The 20,003-nt window shown below is 44.3% G+C and overlaps 1 protein-coding gene across 1 annotated transcript in view; it reads left to right on the forward strand.

The window, feature by feature from the left end:
• The window catches only part of dock1 (dedicator of cytokinesis 1), a 459,680-nt gene that overhangs the window by 46,886 nt on the left and 392,791 nt on the right, over positions 1–20,003 (forward strand). The window contains exons 6-11 of the mRNA XM_083788125.1: positions 2,808–2,956; positions 7,379–7,514; positions 10,004–10,161; positions 11,492–11,573; positions 12,662–12,797; positions 15,827–15,899. Of these exons, the coding sequence (XP_083644251.1) occupies positions 2,808–2,956; positions 7,379–7,514; positions 10,004–10,161; positions 11,492–11,573; positions 12,662–12,797; positions 15,827–15,899 (734 nt within the window). The remainder of the gene's footprint in view (positions 1–2,807; positions 2,957–7,378; positions 7,515–10,003; positions 10,162–11,491; positions 11,574–12,661; positions 12,798–15,826; positions 15,900–20,003) is intronic.

Here is a 20,003-nt window from a genome sequence, read left to right on the forward strand (position 1 = left end):
TATATTTGCACAGATATGGTGACATACTCTCAGGGTCAGCCCACCTTTAATGAGACTGCTGTGACTGCACTTTATCTGCAAGCGTTTTGAAATCTGGTTCATATTTAGTGATTGCCAGTCTGAGGGTGTCATTAAGATGTGAGTCAGTCATACGAGTTCTAAACTTGGATTTTATTATTTTCATTTGTGAAAAGGCCATTTCACATAAGTACGTGGAACCAAAGTAGGCATGCAGCTTGAGTGCACACGACACAATCAGCGGATACTTCTCTCTGCTCACAAGAGACCAAAATTCCTTCTCTTTAGCTCTGACCTGCAGGTGACAGTCACTTACTAATCCAATAATCTCCATTTCAATATCTGAAATTAATGCAAACACATCCTGCATTTTATCGGACAGCAGTTCAATGACAGTAGGCTCAGTAAAGAAGAAAGGGTTTGATACAAAAGCAGCTACTTGACTCATGCGTTGTACTTCAACAAATCTACGATCAAATTCAGATGTCAGTTTGCACAGAATTGCACAGAATTTTTCGTGATGAAAGGCTGTTTTCTCTTTGAGGTTTTGAAGTAGAGACCTGCAAGCCCGTCGACGTGGCCCGGCCGACTTTGTCACTGCCCAACAGGCCGTGGGCCGGGCGGGCTCACGCGCCCTTATATTAATTTTCCGAAGTGAATTTCACCCAGACTGGACTTGCTTCAGCAGCGCTGCAGCATGCTGCTGTCTGCTCCATAGTGACGTGACAATAACCCCTCCACACACACGCACACACACAAGCACACTAAAATCTGGTCAAAACTATAAAGACTTTGAAACAACGTGTTTTACATTATATCTCTCTCGCTCCGCGCCTATAAACTCTCGTCCTCTCTCTCTCCTAATTATTGTGCAGCGCAGCTGTACACTCACACACACACACACACACACACACACACACACACACACACCCGAGTACTAAGTAGCCTAGGCTACGGCTCTCCTCTGACAGAATTAATCTCCGCAGATCCGCAATAAAAACAAATTAAATACTACGGGAGCATTATTAGGACACTAAACAGTTGGATTTGTACATTGCAGAAACTGCAGATACATAGCGTAAGTGTTCTTATTATTGTCCGTCTACTCTGGGTTTTATAATGCAGCGTGAGTCCGCGATAGCCGATCTGCAAGCTCACAACGCGTTGCGCTGATTGACAGTGCACGTGCAGCAGCTATACTGTATAAAATTATATTTAAGTAGGCTACATTTTTAGTGTGATGTCTGTGTGTTATTGACTTCTTGTTCCTTAATGTGGGTTTATCAGAGCGATATAGTGCAGCTGTGAGTGAGTACACGCTATACACGTTCTGCTGTGTATTGGCAGTGATGGCTGGCTGCCCGTCAGTCTGACACTTCGGGATCGACTTGAAAGGTTCCCGCGAGCTACTGGTAGCTCGCGAACCCCTGGTTGGTTACCCCTGGTTTAGATAGATCACTGTTGAGATCATCTGATGATCTTGGATGACTCTTTCTACGCATTTGATGTTCTACCTCGTGTTTCCCTTGCTTACTGTAAAATCGCTCTGGATTAAGAGCGTTGTGCTAAATGAATAAATTGTAAATTGTAGTGAGGAGGACAGACATACAGACAGACACTGTAACAGTGGCATATACCCACTGTATGTCGTGTTGCATGCGTCAAAACCGCAGATATGTCGCGTTGCATGCGACAAAACCGCAGATATGTCGCGTTGCATGCGACAAAACCGCAGATATGTCGCGTTGCATGCGACACTCATTTCACAGCTGTGTTCTGTGTTGGAGGATGGATGGATGCTTGGTGTAAACCACACATCTCTCAGCCGCAGCTAAATAAAAGCTACTGTGGTGGATCACATCACGCTCGTGTATGTGTTCTATACCAGTGTGTGTGTGTGTGTGTGTGTGTGTGTACTGTATGTTTGTATATGTATGGGTGTGTGAGCTGTTCTTCCTTCCCATCTGTCTGTCTTTCTCCGTGTTTGAGTTACTGTGACCATAACTCGTCGTGACTATGATTATAGATAGAACTTTATTGATCCCCAGGGAAATCCTGTCTCGTCTGTTTTCCATAGTAACGCATCGCATTACAGTTCTCACAGTTCACCGCAGACTGTTTCCAGTCATTTGGATTCCATATAGCTGCATGTCTTCTATATGGAACCGTGTTGCACAGTGAAAGTAGACGATCTACAAGCTGTCAATTGTAGACAGGGTTTTTTTCTGTTATTCTTGACCTGAGATCAGATTCTGAAAATGTCTTCTACATCCTGACAGTTTTCTGAAAAAGCTATGTTTCTATGTCAGTCGTTCTTCGATTTTTCAAAAAATAGCAGACCTACAAGCTCGTAGGGCGCCGCTCAGTGGCGCGCTATGAGCTTGTAGAGCTGCTATTTTTCAATAGCTAAAGCATAACGGCGAGGCTCCACTGGGCGCGTTGCGTCTCCGTCGCTTGCGTCAAAAAACGAACCGGGGCAATTTTAATGCAGTCACGCAATGCAACGCGGGCAGTGGAGCCACCCTTCATTGATTAAAGAGGGAACATTCCCTGACGGTGATGGAGACGCGACGCTGACACGCCCGGTGGAGCCCTGGTGTAACATGATGCTAGCACCAAAAGCGGTTCCCGCCCCAAAATGGGTTAAGATTAGAGCTTTTGAAGTGGTCAAACCAGTAATATATTTAGAATTTAGATTTAGAATATGTTTTTGATAGGCTAATACTACTTGTGTGTCTTTCTTCCTTTCACTCATCCCTCTGTCTGTCCGTGTGTCCCGTCGGCCACAGGGGGACAAGCGCGAGATGTTCAACTCCGTCCGGGACATGATCTACGACCTGATCGAGTGGCGCTCCCAGATCCTGTCCGGGACCCTCCCACAGGACGAGCTGACGGAGCTCAAACAGAGGGTCACGTCCAAGATCGACTACGGCAACAAGTATGGCATCCCCGATTGAGTGAAAATAATAATATATAATAGGCCAACATTCTGCAGCTTGTAGATGGGCTGTTTTCTGTGACGAGATTTGCTGTAGAGGGGAAAAGGAGGGGCCAAGTACGGAACCGGTCAAGGAAGAAGTCTTTATACCAAGCTCTCATATCCTTTTGTCGTAACGACAAAGTCAAATGGGTAGAGAGAGAGGCCACCTGTGAAACAGAAGGTCCCCCGGTTAGTCAAATGGGTAGAGAGAGAGGCCACCTGTGAACAGAAGGTCCCCGGTTTGATTCCCGGCCCTGGCTACGTGCCCAGGTGGCCATGAGCAGGACACTTAACCCCCCTCCCCCCCCTTCTCTCCCCCCGCCCCAGTGCTCATCGGAACCATCTGAGCAGCCATCAGCTGGATTAAGCTGAAAACTTCTGACATTTTTTCACCCCACCGGATTAACCAGATCTTTCCTTTCCTATCCATTCCTTTCCTGACCTGAATAGCAAAAAAAACCAGCAGCTCTATAAGGTCACAACGTGCTGCATTGCAACGTGTTGTGAGCTTACAGAGCGGCTTTTTTGTGTGAACATATATCTTTTTGAAAATGTAAGTTAAGCTGAAAACTTCTGAAAATGTTTCACCCCACCAGATTAACCAGCTCTTTCCTTTCCTATCCATTCCTTTCCTGACCGATTAGCAACAAAAAAAAACAGCAGCTCTATAAGGTCACAACGTGCTGCATTGCAATGTGTTGTGAGCTTACAGAGCGGCTTTTTTGTGTGAAATTATATCTTTTTGAAAATGTAAGCTTCCCATTCCCTGTTCCACTGCCTCCCTCCCAGCACACCCTCTCTCCCATCCTCCGGGCCAGGCCTGCAGGACGGCTGGCTGGCTGGCCGGCCGGACCTTCCGCCTTTTGTTGGAATAGGTCAGCGGCGTCAGTCAATAGAAAATGACAGGTCATCGCTTAGCCATAGGACATACCGTGGGGATTTAGCAGCGGCACGTTGCGCTGCGTTCCATCATGAGCTGACAGCGGCTGCTGCGTCTGCACTGGCCCAGTGGAAAATCGCTAGAAAATGAGAGCTGGTGTTGTGTGTGTTTTGAAGCCTTCGCTCAGCTCACTGAGATGAAAACTTTGGACAAACTTTTATGCGTCGGCCGTCCGGCCGGCTGGCCAGGTGGAGAAATTTGTATTTCCGAGCGAGGTTGATGCAATATGAGATGAGATGAGATGAGATTCAATTTATTGTCAATGTACAGTACAAGTACAGCACAGCACAGCACAGCACAGCGAAAAGCATTTTCGCATCTCACCAATGGTGCAAACATGCCAGCAAGGAGGATACATTAATTACAGTAGTCAGCAGTAGTCATTTAAATAAATAAATAAATAATGATATGAGAAGGAAGAAGAAAAACATGATCTGTCCATATTGCACGTAGCCCTTATACAATTTACAATTTAGGCATTTAGCAGACGCTAAATGCACGTGGCCCAATGCACAGTGCTAAACTAAGGTCCAGAGACCATATTCCACAAGTCCAGTGGCCATATTGCACGAGTCCACGGTGCATGTCTTGTGCAAGAGAGAGAAACCCATTATGACCTGAGATCAGATTAAAAAAATGTGAAAAAGATATGTTTCTATGTCAGTCGTTCTTCGATTTTTCAAAAATAGCAGACCTATGAGCTTGTATATCTGCTATTTAATAGCTAAAGCATAACACAATGCTAACACCAAAAGGGGTTCCCGCCCAAAATGGGATGAAGAGGTATACCAAATACCGATAGTATCGATATTGTGAGCTGATAATATTGCATTGTGATGATAAATGGTGCATTTATATAAATGGTAAATGGTGCATTTATATAGCGCTTTACATAGATTGTGCATTACATTCACCCATTCACACACACATTCATACACCGATGGCGGCGGAAACCATGCAAGGCACCAACCAGCACATACAGTACTAGTAATTTTCTTTTTTAAATAATTATTTCCTAAATAGCAGAACTATTACTATAAAATTGGGCTTCAGCGATTTAAAAACAGGACAATACAACACTAGCTATATCAAAAGATTACAACAATCAAAATTTGCAGACAATATCTAAGCCCTGTGCAGCTTGCGTGTGTGTGTGTGTGTCCGTGTGTGTGTGTGTGCAGGGCTCCAGACTAACTTTTTCACAGGTAGCACTGGTGACACCTACCTTTTCATTTGGTAGCGCCACCACAAATTATGTAGGACCATTTTTTTTCTTTGTATAGCGTGGTATTAATACATGACCTTATCATGCCCCCACATCGGGCCCCATTTATTTATGTAGTGGTTTCCACCATTAAAGGTTTTAATCATAAAACCCCCGACTGTGTAAAAAAACAGCACCCTACCTGGTTATACTTCAAAACACTGTAATTGGTTTCAACCCAACACAAAGTCACTCAGTCAATAAAGGCAATACTTATTCCACACACACAGTCAGTTTAAGGTTTGTGTTGAAAATTTAATGCAGTCCAGACCTTAAAAAAAACTTTGGGATCAATAAAGTGACAACTTTTACAATATCTCCATTACCATTATCCAAATTAATTCCTTATTATAATATTTTAACATTTTAGAAAAAATAGCTCTTTTGCAATGTGAAATGCCACCGAATTCTTAATCCTTTTCCTTGTTTTCATGGGCCAACTTGTGAAAGCTACTTGCTTTTATTATGAAGGCAAACGTTTCGGAATGTTCTCCGTTCTCAGAGCCTGCATGCATATCTCCACGTGCTGAAAATAGATCTACAAGCTCACAACGCATCGCGGACACGACACCTTGTGAGCTTGTAGATCAGTTATTTGTACGACGAAGAATAAATCGGGCATCAGTGCGCTTCACTCACTGAGAGGGAGATGTCTTTTGTTGGCCGATCATGATGTATGGACACATACCTCCTCCATGCAAAAATAACAAGCTTTGGAAGCTATTATTCGTGGCACATTATGTTTAATTAACAAGTTTACCTCCTAATCAGTGTTTGGGTTGGGAGTTGGCTGTCTGCCTAGATGAATGGATCATCATGCAGTTAGATCTGCACGCTCCAGTGAAATTGTATAGCTGAGAAAGATTAGTTAATTTGTGTCGGATAAGCTGAGTTCAGACCTGAATATATATATACTGTATATTCGCCTCGGTTTGTCCTCGGTTTGTACCGCACCAGGTCGCACCGTGCCCGTTCGCGCAATTCTCGGCTTTGCATTGACTTTGTATGTAATCGCGGCCGCTCTAACCATCCAAGTCTGAAGGGCTTATAGGTGGGTTTTTGTGAACGATCATTCTTTGGGTTCGTTCAGGGACATCACTGGGCGTCAGGCGAACGTCCAATGTTTTCATCAATGGAACGGGCAAGCACTGCGGGATGTTTTTTTTCCTCCACTCATCCTTCCAGCACGTCGCACCCATGCGACCTCATTAAATTTTAACTTGCACGTTAATAAATTATCATAATTATGCGACCTATTAATCAATGACTGCCAAGGACTTATTTAACTTCTTTTTCATGATGTCCTACACTGCCAAGAACGCCTTTAATGCCTTTTTAGATTTTCTTTTATCTAAAAAATAATCACACACGTGTGAACTGAGTGGTGCAATTCCCCCCCCCCCCCCCCCCCCTCTCTCTCTCTCTCTCTCTCTCTCTCTCACTCTCTCTCATTAGAGTCACTACCCCTCTCACTGTTTCTGGCGCCCCCTACTGCTATTATTAAGTCACATACTCGTGCTTACACAGACACACACACAAACAAACAAACAAACAAACAGGTACGAGGACATTGCAAGCTGGTTGTAGGAGTGGTTGCACCACTCAAAAATAAACATAATAAAATAACAAAATAAAGGCTGCATCTGCCGTGGATGTTACTCTGTCTGTCTGTCTGTCTGTCTGTCTGTCTGTCTGTCTGTCTGTCTGTCTGTCTGTCTGTCTGTCTGTCCATCTCGGCCATCTCATGGTCCTTAACGGTGCGGTAGCCTGGGGCCAGCCTGTCACATCTGCCCTTCAAACGAGCCAACAACGCTGTCACACCCCTGCTGTCATGCACACTGCCACGCACGTCACCATCACCCTGCTCTCTCTCTCTCTCTCTTCTCTCTCTCTCTCTCTCTCTGTCTCTCTCTCTCTCTCTCTCTCTCTCTCTCTCTCTCTCTCTCTTTCTCTTTCTTTCCCTTCCTGTCTGTCTGTCACTGTCATTGTCCCTCTCTGTGTCTCCCTCTTTCTTTATATGCCACATAAACACATCAATGCTTATGCCTACACACGCACACGCTACACTTTACACTTTACACTTTCTCTTTCATGGCGTGCCTCCATTTTGACAGCTCCCAAAAGTCAAGTTATTGTTGTCATTGTGGCGTGTGTCCTTTCCTTTGTTGTGCTCCAGGTATCTGGACTTGGACCTGGTGGTGAGAGATAAAGACGGCAACATCCTGGACCCAGAGCTCACCAGCACCGTCAGCCTGTTCCGGGCCCACGAGGCCGCCTCCAAGCAGATCGAGGACCGCATCCAAGAGGAGAAGGTACTGTGCACTCGTCAAACACCTCCACACCTGGGGACTTCACTTCACGTGTCTGCCCAACAACAATGACGTTGTAATAACAATGAGTAGTTCTCACAAAATCCCAAAGGCACACCTGGGTTGACAGCTCCAGGTGTGCCTTGTGTTTTTGTGTCGGGTACAAACTTCATAACTCTATTTTCATGTCTTTTAGTAAATTTACGTGTTAAAGCATCAAAAGCAGAGACCTTCTGCTGCTTTTGATGCTTTAAGACGTAAATTTGAAGAGTTTGGGAAACACTACAATGACTAGACCACCCATAGCGGGGAAAGGGACAATATGGTAAAGTTTTGGTGACGGTCGTGGGGCAGGTATATGGCATCGCTCACCTGAATGCCAACTCGGCAGTACGTTAGGGGCGGCGAGCGCCAAGCGTTCTCATCCTACATGACCTTTTCATCCCCGGGCGTCTGTTGCATATGCATGGGGCCGTATGAGAGTACTCTCTCAGGTCTCTGTCATGAATAATGTTGCTGCGAAGCTGACGCATATATCTGAAGGGCGTTCAGAAGATCAAACTATATCAGTGGATCTCTTATAGGCCATGGAACTCCATATGACTTCTGGTCCGTTTTGTTCCAGAGTTATAGAACTATCAGTAGACTCACGTGGCCAGACTACTACATTTCACAATCCTCTGAATGCTAGATAGTGTAGATTGTAGAACAGGGGTTCTCAACGTTTTTGGCTGGGGACCCCCAGACATGCTTTAGGGGTTCTCAACGTTTTTGGCTGGGGACCCCCAGACATGCTTTGGTCTCGTGATTCCTGCCCCACCCTCCTCCCCAACCCCAATACAAATTGGGCCGCTACAATAACCATAATAAAAGTTAAAAATACATCATGAATAAATACTGAAACCAGATATAATCATTAAGGAAAGTTTATGCATGTACTATTTGTACTATAAGTAAACACTTAAGTAAACTCTTTTCCAGCCATTCAGTTGCAAAAAAAAGGGGAAAAAAATAGATTTTTGAAATGTTTTGAAAATAATTTGGGGACCCTCCAAAATAATTTGGCGACCCCCCCCCTGGGGTCTACTTCTACTAAGGTCTGCTAAGCTGCAAGCTATACCGTATATGCTTCGAAAATAGTTATTTACAGTAGGGCAAATTCATGCGACTGCAGAGACGTGACAGAAGAATGTCCCAGGGGTCATCCAGCTGGGGACCAGCTTGGTCCACCACTGGGGGGGGGTCCCTGGACCCCACTCTCCCATATAAACTCGCCTCTAAACGTCAACGGAGAGCGACTGAAAAACTTTACAACCCGGTTTGCAGTTAGGAAGTTAATTTACCTTGGCAGTGGACGACCGAAATGACCCTTGGTTTTTATATGCTGCTGTTGTGTTGGTTGGCCCTCCGGTGTGCCGAGAGCGTCCCCAAGGCTCAGCGTGTTAGACTGCACAGGGCGAGAGGCCCCGCTCGTTTGACCGCGTATAGGCAGCGAGGAGCAAAGTATTAAATCATTGCTCTTGGCTAGAAACCTTGTATCTCCAATTGCACATTTAAACGTTCAATAGTTAGTTTAACCCATTTTGGGCGGGAACCCCTTTTGGTGTTTTTAACATTTGTTATAATTTAGCTATTGAAAAATAGCAGATCTACAAGCTCATAGCGCGTATAGGTCTGCTATTTCTTTTTAATCGTGAAAATGTGCCTCAAAGTTTGAATATATTTTTTCAGAACTCAAATCTTTGTTTCTGGAGGGTCCCTGGAACAACATATTTTCAGATGGGGCCCGGGGTCTCGGAGGCCAATTACAGATCATTTTTGGGGTCCTTGACATGAAATATTGAGTGATATAGGCCTAGAAACATAGGGATTTCAGAAAACTGTCAGGATTTAGAAGTCATTTTTTTTCAGGCCTAAATGTGTTAATAGTCCGGAAACCTTGTATCTCCATGCACATTTAAACGTTCAATAGTTAGTTTAATAGTTCTTTAAATATATATATTTTGTAAATTCATTCTCCACTTGGCTGTACAAGTGTGTGGGGTTTATGAATATTGAACCAAAGAAAAGCTGCTATAAGCAATAATATGTCAAAATTGTATTATTATTATTTATTTGTATTCAGACAGTCAGCAATGAGTAAAACGCATAAAAAAAAGTAGTCTCTGTGACGCATCTAGGGGCCATAATCTGCATTCAAAGATGTTCCTAGAAGCTTTGTCATTGGTCGAACAAGACAAAATGTTTTATGGGAGCGTTTTACCCATTGTTGGCTGTCTGAATAAATAAAAAATAATAAGAAAATGGTCATTCTAATTTCGACTTATTATTGCTTATAGCAGCTTTAAGACTAAGCCTTGCGACTAAATGTATTGGAACACAGGTTATTTTTCTCCCAATTTCTGAAAAGTAGGCCTATGTACCTTTTGGACATACATGGTTTCCACCCGACAGCAACAATATGCAGCATCTCTCTTGTTTCCCCCCCACAGTCCCAGAAGCAGAATATCGATCTGACCAGGCAGGCCAAGTTCGCCTCCACTCCCTCCTTCGCTCTGTTTGTGACGCTGAAGAATGTGGTGTGTAAGATCGGCGAGGACGCAGAGGTCCTCATGTCCCTGTACGACCCTGTGGAGTCCAAGTTCATCAGGTACACACACACACACACACACACACACACACACACACACACACACACACACACACACACACACACACACACACACACGCACGACAATTGCCGGTTTACGCACTTCCCGGAGACCCCTTTAACACTCTGATTGTAGCCAAAACCCTCTAGAGCCGATTGACAACAAAAACAAGGTTTTATTAATTCTATCGCGACTAGCGACTGGACCGCGGTGGGCCGTCTAACACAGGATCTATTTGGCCCTCACAAGTATAGATAATACGCACGCGCACACACACACACACACACACACACACACACACACACACACACACACACACACACACACACACACACTCACACTCACACTCACACTCACGCACACACACTAACTAACACAATTGCCAGTAGAGAACGTGCCTCTGCACTAAAACACAGCCTCGGCACTCGGCGGGATTTGGTTTATTGTTTCCGGATTTGTGACACGAAATTACATAATAATAGAGCAGGTCTAGCCGTGCCTGTTGTTGTTTTGTTCCAAACAAGCCGTGAGGCTAGATTACAACTCCCTGCCTCGCTCCGCTTTGAGTGCAGTCAGCCTCGCTCGCCTGGGTGGGATAATCTGGTTACTGAGGCTCCCAATGAGCCGTTTGCCCACGCACAATCGAAAGGTCGAGTCATGTTCCCCCTTCAGTGGTACAGAAGTACTTCTTTAGTAATGTTTTACTTTAAGTAAAAGTAACAGTACAACATGAAACACAGTTGCCTTGCAAGTAAAGGGGCCTGTATTCAAAATTTGAAAAAGCACACACTGTAAGAATATACAGTACCCAAGCACCAAGAAAACTCTGCTTTTTGATAATTGCCTGATCTAGTTCAAGCCTATCCGATGTTTTGAGGTTGTAGATTGGCTATTGGTAATAGCCAAATAAATATATTGCTTGATTGGTTGATGTATGTTTTATAACAATAATTGCATTTTAAGTAAAAAGTATATTATTTCCTATATTAAAATATACTAGCCCTTACCCGTTGTGAGATATTGCCCCCCGCTTGTGGCCGTGGGGGGTACTGCACCTTGGGTGCGTTTTCGCATTTTTAATTCACTAATAAATTAATTATTAATCACTAATGTGTTAAAGCGAAAAAAGGGCTTCGTTACGCCCTCCATATTATTATGGTCAATGCATCTGTGAAAAGTGGGAGTGATTGGTGCAGGCGGTGAGGAGCTACGGCAGTGACAGTGACACACAGACATTCAGACAGACATTGACTGAATTATAGTATGATGATGATGATGATGATAATGACACTAAATACCCCACCCTTTCCCCCCCCATCTCCTTCCCAGTGAAAACTACCTTGTGAAATGGTCCAGCTCCGGCCTGGTCAAAGACATCGACCAGCTTCATAACCTGCGGGCCGTCTTCACGGTAAGTGTGCACTTTCGACCAGGTGCTCGTGCATCTGTGTACGCATCTGTGTACATCTGTGTTTGCTCATTGTGTATGCGAACAGACGCATGCAGACGCCTTTGTCTGTACACACCGTTCGCCCCGTTAGTCCTCTGCTGTTGATTCAGTTATGCTATACGAGGGACGTGACGCCACTCGCCAGCCTTGTTTGCAGAGCCGCTGTATTTGTTAAGCTGCGTGAGACGGGGCTCAGCTGGCCGTGTGTGTTTACTGTGCCACTCACCTCTCTCTAATGGGAGCCCAAGGGCACCGGGGGTCGGCCTACACCCACGGAGGACCCTTTAGCCCCCACACGCCTACAGGACACACAATCACAACAGGCAATTAACAGATCAGTACCAACAAAGTTTATACTGTTTAACAGTTCTACTGCGTAACCCGCTATTTAATCCAATATTCTACGCTGCCGATATTTTTTTATTAGCTTTAGAGCATGGAAAAATGGTCCGTTGGTTTGTTATGGTCAGAAGCACCATGACAATGCGAAACGAAACGCGCGGTGGAACCCTGGATTAAACAATTTAAAGCCTTGAAAGTGTTAATGAAAAGGTTCCAGCGATTGATTCATTCCGTTGCTTAATAAACACCCCGGCGAGGCGTTAAATCCACATAAACTTTGCCGGGGGGGGGGCGGGTGTTTCGGATCGAAACGAATGATACAGAATCTGATTGGTAATGGTTCTGCAAGGGAAATGTTTACTTTTCAGACATTGCTTTTTTGTGGGTTGCCTCAAGTTAATCAAAAGAAACGAGAAGAGTCCGCGCAGCTTAACACGGCTCTGTTAAGTCAATACTTTGACTGTGCAAAGCAGCAAACAAACACCGTCCTCAGCTGAGTCGCAGGTGTCACCTGAGAAAGAGCGTTTTGGAGCATTAAGCTTGGTGCCTTGCATGGTTTCCGCCGGCATCTGTGTATGAATGTGTGTGTGAATGGGTGAATGTAATGCACAATCTCTGTAAAGCGCCTTAGTTAAAGGCGCTATATAAATGCACCATTTACCATTTACCATGTGCATGACACTACCCCTCTGTTGATGTCCACCCAGGACCTGGGCAGTGAAGACCTGAAGAGAGAGAAGATCAGCTTTGTGTGTCAGATTGTGCGCGTGGGGCGCATGGAGCTACGAGACAACAACGCCAAGAAGCTGACCTCCGGCCTGAGGAGACCTTTCGGAGTGGCGGGTAAGCTGGACTTTTACTTTTTTATCCCACGATTTTGTAACCCATTTTTCACCCCTGTTTCAATTATCTAATGTGATCCTGGGCTCTACACACCCTCCGCCAACCTAGTCTCCATATATGGGGGACAAGGTGAGAGCAACGGACTTGAACTCATGCTTCCTTCATGCCTGAGTGTCCAAGTTGCTCCTTTACACCTGACAGGGGGGAGTTTCCCTGGTTGGACGTAGCGCGTGGAAGGAACACGTTATTCCAACCAGTTCCTTTCCCCTCCATCAGGCGCCCCGGCTGGCCAGGGGGAGGCAGTTTAGAGACCAGGATTACTGCATGTTTTTTGTGAGGGTACCTACCCTAGGGGACATGGGGAGGGCATGCAAACTCCACACAGAAGTCTGGACTTTTATGCAGTGCGTCGACCGTGGTTGGTTTCTGTGATTCCTGAGAGCGACTTGTGTTTCCATTGGGAGTGCTGCACATTTACGTTCTAGACACGCACGCCGGCAGGGCTGGGCGTCTATTCTGCGCTGTGTAAAAAATGGTTTGGCCTTAGCAGATAACAAGTCCTAATCTTGTCGAGCCACGTGATCCGTAACCTTGTAGTTACATTCCAATTAGAGGATTCGTTTCAAACGGAGTGCTTTAAGTAGAACTTGGGAACCTGGCACAGCTTGGGTTTTCCATATGTCTAAAGCCCTCAAGAGTTGCTCCCATGCATTGCCTTACCGTTGAATAATTAATGTACCCAGGCCCTTTGCCCAGTCAAATAAATACATTTGGCCAAAATTCAGGAATATCTACATAGCTGAAGTCGAAATAGGAATTAGATCTTGATTTGTCCCCCCTGCGGGCACCCTGCCAACTCCATCTTAAACTAATTAGATTGGCATCTTGCCCATGGTTCTCCAACAGAGAAAATGATGCTCCTCTCACTCCGGTCTCTTAGCTCAGCACCACTTGAAGAGAGAGAAGATGACAAGTTGATTTACGATGCCTCATCTGCAGGCATGCCAATGTCAATGCCACTGCACGGAGCTGCTTGAAACCACCTCAAGCCCGTACTTAGTTGATCAGAGAAGTGCCCCGGGGCTCTATACCAGTAGCCTCCCCCCCCCCCCTCCCCTGCTTTTGCCGTGTGCTAAATATCCTTGCCAAAAATAGCCCATCGACGAGTTCTCAATGCGTCGTGTTCTGAGATTGTAGATCCGCTGCTCTTTCGCTGAATGTTCGGCCCCGTAATAGAAAGATACCCGCGTTCCAGTGGTGAAGAACTGTGGAAAGATGCACCCTGGGCAAGACCTAAGCTGAAAAGACTATCAGCGGAAGTTGCGGGATTTTAGCGGAAGTGAAATCGTTGATGCTTTACAAATCAGTTTACATTCTCCGTGAATGAAACAAGTGTTGTGATTGGTCTGGAAAATATCGTATCCGGGGGAAATACATTTGACGGCTGTTCCGGAGGATACAACCGCCGATAGCTTCTCTGCCTTAGGTTGTGACCAGGCTTTTCTTTTCGCAGATAAGTAAGCCTGGGACCGAGGCTAGGAAAGATGGCTGACCCGAGGGTGGAAGCATTAAGGCATCATAGCTGCTGCAGGGAACTGTAATATAACGATATAACGATAGTATATTAGATGGCTCTAGGGAACTACAGTATACAGTAACAGAAGTATGAAAGCATCATAGCTGCTCTAGGGAACTGTAACTAACCGAAGGCCAGGCAGATCAGCCATCATTTCTTTGACATGTTTTCTCTCTCTGTGTTTTTGAAGTCGGATCAGAGGACATTTCTCATCCCTTTAGTCTGTGGGGGTCATATAAATCAAAGCATACATTAGAGATGGTCAAAGATGCCAGGCTGGGATGCTGAGGCTGGGGGAGGCCTGGGGTAACATGAAGAAGATGGGGATGGCCTCGTGCTTGATGGCTTGCAGTTGAACCCCTGTCTCTTTAAAGCTGTGGTTTTCAACCGTTTTCATATTAATCATTATTTATTCAGCATTTGAGCCACGGACCGCCATTTGATGAGATGTTGCCTCTCGGACCCAAAACTAAAGTGTTATTGGTTGATAAGATTTTATCCAAAGTCCATGCTGTATTGATGTTGGTACCATTAGGAGAGATGACAGGCAAATGTTGATCAAAATAACAATTATTTTTGTACATTCTCTAATTATTTAGGCTTTCTGTAAATATGTAAAAAATTATGCAGATTATTACAATAATTTAACTCTTGTGAGTGTAAAATGAAACCAAATGGACCCTTGAAGGGTCCATACTCCATTCAAACCACTGCTTTGAAGGAGTAGATCCCTCAAAAAGTGACTCATGTTCTATCAATTTCACATCCCTTGAAGCCTTGAATTCATAGCAAATTTGATGGCCGGATAAATAGTCTCAATTGAGTCTCTTTTGAGACGCAGCTGGTCATCAAATTATTGGCTTAGGAATGCGACAAAAAAAGGGGCGAAACGTTGTATGTAGGTTGAAATAAATGACGGGGGAGCAGAATTATATTGTGTGCGGACATTCCACTTTATCTTCATTTGATCACTTTTTGGGTCTAGAACCGTATTTAAAAACTGGGATGGGCATATCCTAATCGTTTTCCTCCTTTACTTAACCCATTTTGGGCGGGAACCCCTTTTGGTGTTTAAACATTATGTTATAATTTCGCAATTGAAAAATAGCAGATCTACAAGCTCACTCGGTGGCGCGCTACAAGCTTGTAGGTCTGCTATTTTTTTATCGTGAAAATGTGGCGCATATTTGGAATATATATATTTTTTCCGAACGAACGTTTTTAACTCAAATCTTTGCTTCTGGGGAGGTCCCTGAAACAACATATTTTCAGTCGGCGTACAAATACATATAATTTTTGGGGTCCTTGACATGAAAAGGGTTGAGAACCACTGATATAGAAACATGGGTTTTTCAGAAAACTGTCATGATTTACATTAGGCCTTTTTTAGGATCGTCTAAATGGTTTAAGTGGTTAACCTAACACCCCCCCCCCTCCTTTGTCTTTCCCACAGTCATGGATGTCACGGACATTATAACGGGCAAAATGGACGACGAGGACAAGCAGCATTTCATCCCGTTCCAGCCGTAAGTGCAGAGAGAGAACGAGGCACCCCCATTAAGCATCGATTAGTGCTCACATTCAGACACCAGAACAAGTGGCTTTGGAAGAATGATGCACGTTGGAGGAGGGGCAGTGCATTGCTGACACATACTGGGCCCATTATGTCCTTGGTAGCTGTCTGCCCCGTTGTCTGGGACTATAGGACTACAACTATGTCTGCCCCGTTGTCTGGGACTGTAGGACTACAACTATGGATTATTTTATTAGTTAGCCCCGTTGTCTGGGACTATAGGACTACAACTATGGTAGCTGTCTGCCCCGTTGTCTGGGACTATAGGACCACAACTATGGATTATTTTATTAGTTAGCCCCGTTGTCTGGGACTATAGGACTACAACTATGGTAGCTGTCTGCCCCGTTGTCTGGGACTATAGGACCACAACTATGCCCCGTTGTCTAGGACTATAGGACCACAACTATGCCCCGTTGTCTGGGACTATAGGACCACAACTATGGATTATTTTATTAGTTAGCCCCGTTGTCTGGGACTATAGGACTACAACTATGGTAGCTGTCTGCCCCGTTGTTTGGGACTATAGGACTACAACTATGCCCCGTTGTCTGGGACTATAGGACTACAACTATGGATTGATATATGATATGATAGTGATATAGTACTTTATTGTCAGTTCACACTGAAATTTGTCTTGCGACACAGCAGCCAAGTATGCAGAAACACAAAACACAAATAACAAGAGAATTTACATACATAAAGACATGAGCAATATCCACCGCTTAGATTATCCTGTGGCTACTACATCTCCTGATTAAGCCTCAAGGTCGACTGGTAGACAAAGGACCTCTTTAGTCTGACCTAATTGTATGCTGGTACACCATATCTCCTTCCTGAAGGTAGCAACCTATATTCTCCATACAACACATGCTTAGTATTAGAGGTGATATTCCTTGCTAACCTTAGGATGCTGTTATCATATGTGGATGTATAAAGTTTCTGAAGTTGTTGTCCAACAATCTTTGAACAAATGTTCAGTTGTTGCAGCAGTTGTGACTTTAGGGCTGCAGACAAACATCCATACCAGGTGGTACTACAGTACTGAAGAATACTCATAATAACAGTGATGAAACAAAAGTGAAAAACAAAAGAAGAATCCGTCTACTAGCACCGAAGGATCTTAGACGGCGAAGGAAGTAGATTCTTTGCTTTGTTTTCTTACACACTGAATCAATCTGATCTTTCCATGACAAAAGATGGTCTATTACTACTCCTAGGTATTTGTACGAACATACCTGGTTGATCGGTTCACCATGAATAGTAATGGGGGATCTGTGTATCTCTGGTGGTGTACCAAAAACAATCTCTTCTGTCTTTTTTGTGTTAATGATGAGAGCGTTGTTATCACTCCATTCAACCACCTTATTTACTCTGTGTTGGTGCAGTCCAGGGTCACTGGAACTATCTAGGAGAGAAATCAAAACTGTATCGTCTGAGTATTTTAGAATGTATTGGTCTGGTATGTCAGTGCGACATTCAGACAGGCATTACTCAATACGACAGCTGTCAGTATAGAGGGTGAAAAGTACAGCTGAGCTCACACAACCCTGGGGAGCACCAACATTAGTAGTTAATGCTGATGAGAGGGTTGTGTTCACTTTCACCCTCTGTACTCTGTTAGTAAGAAAAGAAGCATACCAGTGAATTAAGTATGGATTCTTTTATTAGCAGTTATTTGATTAGATTTTTGATTTTATTTTTCCTTCAAAAAGCAGGTTTTTTGTAAAAAGAAAAACTTACAATAATATTTGGACGGATTGATTTACCTCAAGCTACATTGTGGTACAACACTGTCTTGCAAAAATACTGAAAATATAATCTACAAGCTCATGATGTGAGCAATTACAGTTTTTTTCTAACTTTTCCCTATAATAGGGATTGATTATGAAATTATCGATTATGTTTTCCCCCCCCGCCTAATTGACACCCTTCTGTGTGTTTAAAGATGGCCGCAGTGGCTGTGTGTGGCCCTTCCCTTTTTTCCCCCCTAGCTCCTGGAAAGACTGTAATCCTTGACACCTGATTAGCAGGCTTTTAAAGGCAGTCGAAGCTCCAACTATTCCCCACAGACTCAATTAAGACAATCTCATTAACTTGCCGCCACTCTGGTGGGGGACGGCACGCTGAGCCGAGCCGGGGCTAACCTTTTTTTCCTTAACGTGATTTCCTGTATAATTGGAAATGCTTCAGATACAAGCCATTTAACTGGCAGATCACCATCGGTTAACGGTTTTTATCTGCGGGCATAAATCGTCCAAATTAGAGCCTTCCGCTGCGAATAAATGCCTCGAGCATGAACTGTACGGGCCGAATATTTACCTGCCGGGTGATTCTTGCTGTCATAATTAGTTTGCTTGGGTTGTAGTTAAAGGTTAAATCTCTATATTCAGATGGTAATCATTGTTAGAATAGAGCAGTGCTTCTCAACCTTTTCAGGCTGTGACCCGGGGAGGGACTCCATTCCATCCCGATAAGAACTTGGAATTGTAGGAGTCGAGGCATTACATTTAGTTTGACTTGGTTCCAACAGATACATATAGTGAAAATAGCAGATCGTTGTGAGCTTGTAGATCGGCTCTTTTCACATTTTCTGCCTCTTTTTTTTTGTTTGACCAGTTTTTATAGTGTAGTTTGTTGAATACCTTTGATGCTGTAATGGCATTTTTTTCTTTTCTTTCTTTAACCCATTCTGGGCGGGAACCTCTTTTGGTGTTTGAACCAAGCATTATGTTATACTTTAGCTATTGAAAAATAGCAGATCTACAAGCTCATAGCACGCCACCGAGTTTGTAGGTCCGCTATTTTTGAAAAATCGTGAAAATGCGGGACAAATCTTTGAATATCTTTCAGAAGACTTAATTTTTTTAATTTCGACGTCGGGCCTAAACGGGTCTTAAAAGTCCTTAATTGGTCACTTCATTGTCACCTGGTGATCCCTCCTGTGGCCCCCATAGGTTGAGAACCACTGCTACATAGTGTTTGTTCAGTAGCAGGGGCCGCGTGTCCCTGTCTTTCTGTCTGTCTTCTCCATCTCGTTAACCAATTAAACCCCACATGTGTTCGAGCAAGGTGCAAATGTTCATTAGACGTTGTCACAGCCCTGCATGGGCCCTCCTGGCCCTCCCTCCCTCTGTCCCCCACTCTTCTGTCATCTGTCACTCTCTTTTTGAGTCTGCCACACGCACGCACGCTCCTCTCTCTCTCTCTGTCTCTCTCTCTCTCTCTCTCTCTGTCTCTCTCTCTCTCTCTCTCTCTCTCTCTCTCTCTCTCTCTCTCTCTCTCTCTGCTGCTAAAAACACAACTGCGAAACGCGTGGCCCTTTCCCAAAATCACATCTGCTCCCCTCTCTCTTCCACTCTATGTCTCCGCCTGTCTTCAGTCCATTCTGTTCCTCTTTGCACTTGAACCCCTTCAATTTCCGGTTTTCTTTAATTTGTTGTTAAGCAGAACGGGAATGCATGACTGTGTTGGGATTAGATGTGGTGATGGTTCTCATGTCGAGGACCGCCACATTAATATGTATTTGGAGGCGGGTGTGTTTTGGCCGGCGTGCAGACCCTCATCTGCAAATATTTTGTTTTCAAATCACCAAAAGTTAGATATAGCTGAAGTGGTTAATGTATTGTATTACAAACAATTTTTGTGGAGTAAAAAGTACAATATTTGCCTTACTTTGGAGTAGAAGTAAAAGTATTGAAAATTGGTTCCAAATACTCCAGTAAGGTAAAATACCTCAAGATTTGACAGTACTTGAGTAAATGTACTTTACACCACGGTGACCTTCGGGGCACATCATTTCTTGAGGGGCCACCTTGGAGATGTGGTGTCCTGATCCAGACGTCTCACTCTGTCTCTACGTGTCGGCCATCATCTGCTACATCAGTGCTTTTCATCCCTTTTCATATCGAGGTCCATTATGTATTCCGCATTGGAGCCAGGTACGGAGTACGGACCACCATTTGATGAGATTTAGCCTCGCAGACCCAAAACTAAAGCATAATGTCACCAGCTAGCCTCCAAATATGAGGCTCAATTTAGGCTTCAAATCAATCAT

Source organism: Protomyctophum parallelum (genome assembly GCF_964188405.1).
Source record: "Protomyctophum parallelum genome assembly, chromosome: 17".
NCBI classification, from domain to species: domain Eukaryota; kingdom Metazoa; phylum Chordata; class Actinopteri; order Myctophiformes; family Myctophidae; genus Protomyctophum; species Protomyctophum parallelum.